Here is a 7700-nt window from a genome sequence, read left to right as displayed (position 1 = left end):
TTATCTTTATTTTTATTCATTCAGGGCTCAGTTGACAAATTTGCTTATGCTTGCAGCTTTAAGGGCCATTTTGATATGTTGGTATGCCCACTTTGTTGTCTTTTGTCACCAAAAGTCAAATCTGGAGCTTAATCAATACCTGTGATTGCAATCAGGTATTTCACCTTCGACCAAAAGCTCAATGTGTCTTTAAAGCTGATTGTTGGTCTTTTCTAAATAGAAGGGTTAGTCTGGAATTATTGTCAGGGTAGTATTACGCCAATTTTCTGCTGATTACTTTTCTAAACTAAATGAAAGACAAGTTCTTTCTCTGGAAATTTGAACTTGGTGACAATATTTAGAAAATGGTAAATGCCAACAAAAAACTAAATGGACAAAACATTAGGGGACCAATTTAAGAAAAAAAGGGCCTCAATTATTGTAGAAAAGAGAAGCTTAGACCTTCCAACAGATGTTAAATGACATTGAACGATATTTTTGGATGGTTATTTTATTTTAGACTGGAGATAACAAAGAGCTGAACCAGAGAATGATTACACTAGTTCTGAGTGCCATGATGTACAACCATGGAGATGTGGACTGCTCCCTACTGGGGAGGAGATCAATTATATGGGTCTCTGCTTTAAGAAAGATAAAATGATTGTGCAGGAGAGGGACAGTTGGCAAAAGTTAGTATCTCTACAAAGGGTGCTTTTACCCCTAAATCCAGTCTGTTGTAGTGAATAAAAAGCTATGCCAGAAAGCAAAAGCCTGGTTCCTTAAATAAAACATCATTTCACTCATATGAATTAAAATGAAAGAAGTTCTGAAATGTTCTTAGTTGAAATGATCATCAACTGTTGGTCAACACCCTTTAGTGAAAGGATTGTGGAGGTTTGTCACAGTGAGCTTACAGTAGAGTAGAACCACTGTGACAGCCTTGTCTGATCAATTCAAGGTCTAAGCTGCTCAAGATGTTGCCAACTTCACATGTGACGTCATAAGGTGTGCTGTTGCTAAGATACAGATGCAAAGCCAAATACATTTGTGGCAATAACTCATGATTTTTAAATATGTCTCAGTCTCTGCTACACTTGCAACAGTTTATTGGCTACTGCAGTGATTACCAACAGGGGGTGCTCGTTCCCCTAGTGGTCTAAAAAATTAAACAAGCTTTTATCAACCAAAGAGTAAGATTTTCTCTGAGTTCACCTTCAGCTTCGACACACATCAAAACCAAGCAGAGGAACAGACTGGATGAAGAGAACAGCCTGGGATCAGCTGTTTTGCTGAGCTGTTTTTGAGCTCATCAAAGCAGCTCAGGTGTCTTGATGAAAGTTAATAAAACTAATTAAGGCAGTCTGACCATAGATTTTGTTCAGTATTTTGTTCCCAATTCATCCAGTTTATATTGGATTATAGGGGATTTACTCAGAGGAGCTCCAGTTTTATAAATACAGGTTGATAATATGATTTTATGTTTAGGTTTTTTTTCTGAGATGATTCGAATAAAAGATCTAAGAATTAAATGCTCTAGTTAAAAGATTAAGTAAAACATTTTTTATTTTATAATCAGTTATTGTAGGTTCCACTTTTGGACAATCATCAATACTTTTGACTGAAAGGGGTACTCATGGTAAGGAAAAATGCCCAGAGGGGTACACAATTCAAGAAAATGTTGGGAAACACTGGGCTACTGTATCAGAGAAAACAAAAAAAGTTGGATTTAATTTATAGAAATATCAAGGACTCAAAATCTAGGCTCATAAATCTCTAAAGTTGTAATTTAAATCCCCTTATTGTCCCACGATGGGAAAATTCACTCTCATTTGACCCATTCCCTTGGGGAGCAGTTGGCTGCCATTGTGAGGCGCCTGGGGAGCAATCAGGGGTTGAGGGTTTTCCTCAGCAACCCACAACGCAGGTCATGGTGATCAAACCGAGTACCGGAAACCTTCTCAGAGCCCAAGCACTCTGCTCTAACCACACTCCCCTAAAGTTAGACATCCTTTTGGGAAATCACATCACATCATCTTATTTTTATTTTTTAAGCCCCTTTATCAGGTAATTTGTAATAAAGAGCACCGTAAGATGAATGGTCACAGGAGACTGAAGAAGTACACAAGGTTTTATTGCAGTTACATACCAGGATGCACTTCTCCAGCCAAATTGAGAGCTCATCAGTGCAATGACTGTGTGTGTTAGTACTATATAACAACTGTGTAGATAACACCATCCCCACCAAAACAGTGAGACACTAACCCAACACTATACCCTGGATAGCTGGTGATGGAAATAGGTATTTACTGAGAAGTATAAAGAAGCAACTGATTATCTAGCTAGGAAAAGCAAGGGGCATAGAGGAAGAAGCTTGAGAGTCAGCTCCAGCAAAATTTAATGAACAATTCAGTTAGTCATTTACTCTGACGCTGCTACCCCAGCAGATGTTAGCAGAAGAGAGAAGACTCTCAGACATATTAAAAATATGGAGCATATTGCTGCAAACACCGAAAGAACTAACTTTCTTCAAACTTTCTGGTAAGGTTGTCTCCAATCCAGTCTGTTGTCCAGGTAAAGACTGAGGTATTCAAGCTCCACCTCTTCTCCCATGATGGTAACATTGACTTGCAGAAGCAGATTGACTTGCCTCTGTTTGTTCTGGAATCCCAAACCATCTCCCTTTATTCACTTATATTTAGGAACAGATAATTGTTTCCAGATCCTACCACAAATCAATCCACCAGTTCCCTGTACTCAGGTTCTTGTCCATTTCTGATGCACCCAACAACTGCAGAGTCATCTGAGCATTTCTGCAGATGATTATACTCTCTCTTGTACTGGAAGGTGGAGGTGAACAGAGTACACTCCTGTGCTTCTGTCTACCTGCTTTGACAGTTGTATCTTCAGTCTAAAAAACTGTGGTCTGTTTGCCAGGTTGTCTTTGAGCCAGGTGACTGTTGAAGTATCTGCATCAGGCCTCTTGAGTTTGTGACAAAGTAAATCAGGCTAAATCCTTTTAAATGCACTGGAAAAATCAAAGAACTTAATCCATATTATGCTATGTACCTGGCCTAATGACATTGTGTTTGTTAATTTGTCATAACAAATTATTTGGTACCCAGAAACACTGATTAAAAATAGTTTTAGGTTGTTAACATTTTGATAAAGAGCTTGATGGCAGTAAAGGCACTTAATTTCTGAGCTGGAAGTCACCATGAAAGGTCACAAATCTGTTTTATAGAAGCTTGCAGTGGAAGTATAACCATAAAAATATAAATTTATATAACTTCCATTGCAGCTCCGGGATCCAAGAGACTTGCTGTAGGACAACAGTGTGATAAATACCCCCAAACCTGTCTTAAATTTAGGTCCACTGCATTACTTTCCATATTGATCCAGCCCAGAAGCATTTTTCAGGTGTATATATTTTCTGGTTCACTGACATTTCAAGCAGCAGTAAAAAGCTGAAAAGATTGTTTGGTTTCCTGGCTCTGACTCAGCTTCCTGAGGTGCTAAGATTTGAAAAATACAGCATAACACTATGACTAGAACACGTTAAAATTAATTATTTAATTAGATAAGTGCCGTAGCCTATTTTGATAACACTTGTATAGCAGGAAGTCTCTCCTGCAGTGTATTAATCATAAGTCAACACATAGTTTAAGATGAAACTAAGTGGAAGGTCTTTCAAGCCATACACTTCTGGTTTTTGCTTTCATTTAGACTTAAAAAATCACTAACTTTGCTTAGATAATAGATATCGTTTTCCCTTGCGCATATCATTGATCTGGTGGAAAAAGGTCTCTAATTACTTCTATCCTCTATTTGCATACAGCTTATATAATTTCTAAGGAAAAGGATCTTAAGTTTTTACACCGTAATCAATTATCAATATTTTGCTTTTTTGACAGTTTTGAATATTTCAAATCATAAAAAATATACCAGTCAAAGACAATCCAAGGTAGTATGAGATGCAGCTCTGAAAAGATGATTCCGTTATTAAAGTAAAATGCTATTTTGAAGCAGGCAATCAGCACATGACCACCAACATGTTTTACTGTCTGCTGCATGTTTTTTTTTTTGTTTTTTTTTTTCTGAAATCATTTGCTTGTTCTATGCCAGAATAGGATATACAACTCCATAAACCATCCACTTGTATGTCAACCCACTGAATATTCCCGCTAAAAGTTTTGTTTCTCTTTTCCACCAGCACTACGTCAACCAAGGTTCCATGACTGTTTTTACCTCCAAAAAGAGTTTTTATTTTTAGGACTTTGTGTGTGTGTTTGTCTGTCTGTGTACAGGATAACTTATTAATGGATTTTAATTAAATATTTACCAGAGTGTGCTTCATGCCAAGAAACAATCCATAAAATGTTGGTGATGATCCAGATCATAATCCAGATGGGGGATTTTCTTTAAAGGATTCTTTAAGATTGTGAGATTGTGATTTATGATCAGAGGGTGGCAGCAGTGACTATTGATAGTCTTCCGCATTGGACTCCTAAAGTCATGATCCAGATGTGCAAGTTTTAGCTACAGGTGTAGGTCATAAATACGAGGCAAAACTTGCTGTTTGTTTGATTAATGTGTTTTTTTTTTTGTGTTTTTTTTTTGGGGGGGGGGGTTGTACTTTTTATCTCATTTTATAGTTCTGACAGAATTTAAGCCTAATTCTGACTACAGAAACTGAACCTGGATTTCCAAAAGTCAATCAGTGCTCATAGATCTGGATTTTGCACTTCATATTCCCTCAGGTTATTATGGTTTAATTTAAAAAATATTAATTTTAATATTAGAAATAACTAGGTAAGAGAACAAAAAATAACAATAAATATGCAAGGGGTAAGACTCTTTTGGAGCATTCAATGTTCATAGCAATGGGATATTGCTAGATGGTAATGAATCACAATGTTTTCCAAAGATAATATTTTGTGTATTTTCTTTGGTGTTAATGTAACTTGTATCTATATAATCTCAGGATGTCTTATTTTTAAGTGCAACCTTCATGCTGAAGATGTAGTTATAGATGCCCCTTTAACAGGTGTATATCACTAAACACATTCATGGTAGTCTCTCTTCATGTGCTAAGGTTTGCTTAGTATCTCTGGTTATGTGTTTCTTCACAGCCATGTTACGAGCGAGTAAAGGACTGGCTAAACGAGAACCTGGTGGCACTTTGGATCTTTGCTCTATGCACAGCTCTCACTCAGGTAATGACAGCTCAAAAATGAAATTTCCTTCACATAAACTCCCTCTTTCATGTATTTAACATTAAAAGAGCTCAAGTCTATGACATTAATAAGTCTTACGCTGTTACAATGTTAAGACCTGAACACAGGGGGTTTGAGGACTTCCTCTGAGGACCACATGGAGAGCTTAGCTCTGCGTAATATTCTCTTATCTCCCCTGCAGCTGAGTGATTCGTGATGTGCTTCCCTAATCTTAGAGGGTAGATACTCCATGTTGCCTGAAAACATCAAGCTCAGAACACTCCCCTGATGCTGCAGGCTGATTTTCTGTCAATACCCTTTTGAGAAATAATAAAAACCGGAAAAGAACATGTAATTACTGGCAGATTTATCTCAAAGATCTGTGGTGTTTGTTGGCAGAGACACAGCCTTATATTAGTCTGTTATCATTCCCAGGGTGTCAAATGCCATTGAGTGTAGAAGAATCTGTATGATGCGGTTTAACCTGATATAATTCTGCTAATGCAACATCTGATGGTAGCATTACATCCTGCCTTGTTAATCAGAAATATTAAAACCAAACAAATGAAAAATAACATCCCAGGTTTCCATTTCTGCACCGTAAATACTTGATTAAAATAAAACAAGAATGAGCTGTTTAGACACAAAAAAAGTCTCTATAGTATTGAAAAGATCAGTAAAACTTTAGTAATCGTGTACAATACACATTAACACAGGTAAATTACATGATTATAATGCAAAACCGTCCGAAATAACCACTGAAACTACATCATTACATTATGAAATATATAACATGGCTCATGCTCCCTGTAAAGTTGAAGTATTTTATCCAAATTAAACATGAACACTTGGAACAAATGGATTGCTTTCCAAAATCTCCAAAACAGCTTGTAAGGATGTAGCCTCTGAAGTTTATACCTTTCTTTTCTTAAAACTGACAAGTTTCAGAACTACTTGGGTATCTTCTTCAAATGTATGATTTTTTTTCCTGCAGAATGCTGTATATAGTTTACTTTTCAGGGATGTATAGGTTGGTTTTATTGATGACTCCTTTTAATTTGCTCAGTTGTAACCCAGTACTAATTCAGTTGTAACCTGATTTTTAGAAAAAAAAATGCAAGTACTGAATCCTAAATTGTACAATTTTCACACTTTTCAAATTGTGCAACTTTTTACCAAGTACTTTCAGGTTCATTACCTATAATAGACGGGCTTCTTTTGAGGAAAAGATAGCTGTTAGCAAGTTAGTTGGTGACATGTTATCTGAAAAAGATGTGTTATCCTAAAAAGTACAAAATAGTACTTTCTGGTTAAGTAACATGTATTTTTACAATATATAATTTTTATTATATATCGTAATATTAAAAAAAGAGGAACCTAAGGGAGTGCCCTAACCTAGTGGTTAGGGCAGTGGGCTAAGAATCCTGAGGTTCTGAGTTCAAGCCCCACTTCCACTGACTGCCACTCTGGGTCCCTGAGCAAAGACCCTTAACCTCCACGCAGCTCCCTGGGCACCGCAACAACGGCAACCCACTGCTCCCCAAGAGGATGGGTTAAATGCAGAAAGTGAATTTTGTTGCTTTGTACTTGTGACAGTGTGATGACAATAAAAAAAACACTAGAAAAAAAATCCTCTCAAAAAGCAGGAAATTAAGCTGTAGACTTTAGAGAGCTGCTAGAGATGCAGGTAAATAGTCTGTAGGTTTTTGGAAAAGCTTTTGCACTGAGGAAGGACAGTTCGTTAAATCATTGAAAGTGTCACGGCTGTCTAAGTGACCTTTTGGTTCCTTAAAAACAACAAGGGAATTTAAAAAAGGGAAATATAAACCCAAGTGAGCTGCCAAAAATAGCTGCAGGGGCTCTATGTATAATAGGTTATTTATATGTCAACTGTTTATATAGTGCTGCATTTATCTGATATTTTATGCTTAAATGTCTCAACAATCAATTTTTCTGCTTTCTGTTTTCAGAATATGCACAGACTGTATGCATTTTTAAATATATATATAACTAAATTTCTAAACATAGGACCTACTGTAGGTATTTTGTCTTTAAGAACATTCTATCAGCTCCAGTTTATTAATCAAGTACAAAAACCCCTGATATGTCTATATGTGACAAAGTTTGCTTTAATGAGTGACGTTATGATTTATAACATACAGTGGAGCAATCATTGTTCCAAGTGTTTTATTATAATTCCCAGAGCATCTACGGCGGAACATTTTAAAAACCCTTTTAGAGATCCTGTTAAAGCCATGAACTTTTAAATATATGGTTTGAAAGTAAGTCCCTGCCGGGAGAAAAATGTAAAATGAAATGCTCAGAAACATTTTAGTAAAAAAAAAATCTGTGAAAATTTTACTTTTCCTGAAAGGATTTCATTTGATTTCTTTGCGCACTAAAAAACATCATCATACTCATATCTGAGCACACTGCAGTGTTATATTTCAGTTTTGTCTTTATTTCACAGTTTAAGAGCCATATAATACAATTTTGCTAAAACAGTTT

General features: G+C 36.3%; 1 protein-coding gene across 1 annotated transcript in view; it reads left to right on the top strand.

Moving 5' to 3' along the window:
* The window catches only part of tspan4 (tetraspanin 4), a 169284-nt gene that overhangs the window by 158230 nt on the left and 3354 nt on the right, over nt 1–7700 (top strand). The window contains exon 6 of the mRNA XM_015391053.1: nt 5109–5192. Coding sequence (XP_015246539.1) covers nt 5109–5192 — 84 coding nt within the window. The remainder of the gene's footprint in view (nt 1–5108; nt 5193–7700) is intronic.

The sequence above is a fragment of the Cyprinodon variegatus genome, unplaced genomic scaffold (genome assembly GCF_000732505.1).
Source record: "Cyprinodon variegatus isolate N-32 unplaced genomic scaffold, C_variegatus-1.0 Scaffold22, whole genome shotgun sequence".
In the NCBI taxonomy this organism is placed as follows: Eukaryota; Metazoa; Chordata; class Actinopteri; order Cyprinodontiformes; family Cyprinodontidae; genus Cyprinodon; species Cyprinodon variegatus.
This window is presented reverse-complemented; position numbering and strand designations above follow the sequence as displayed.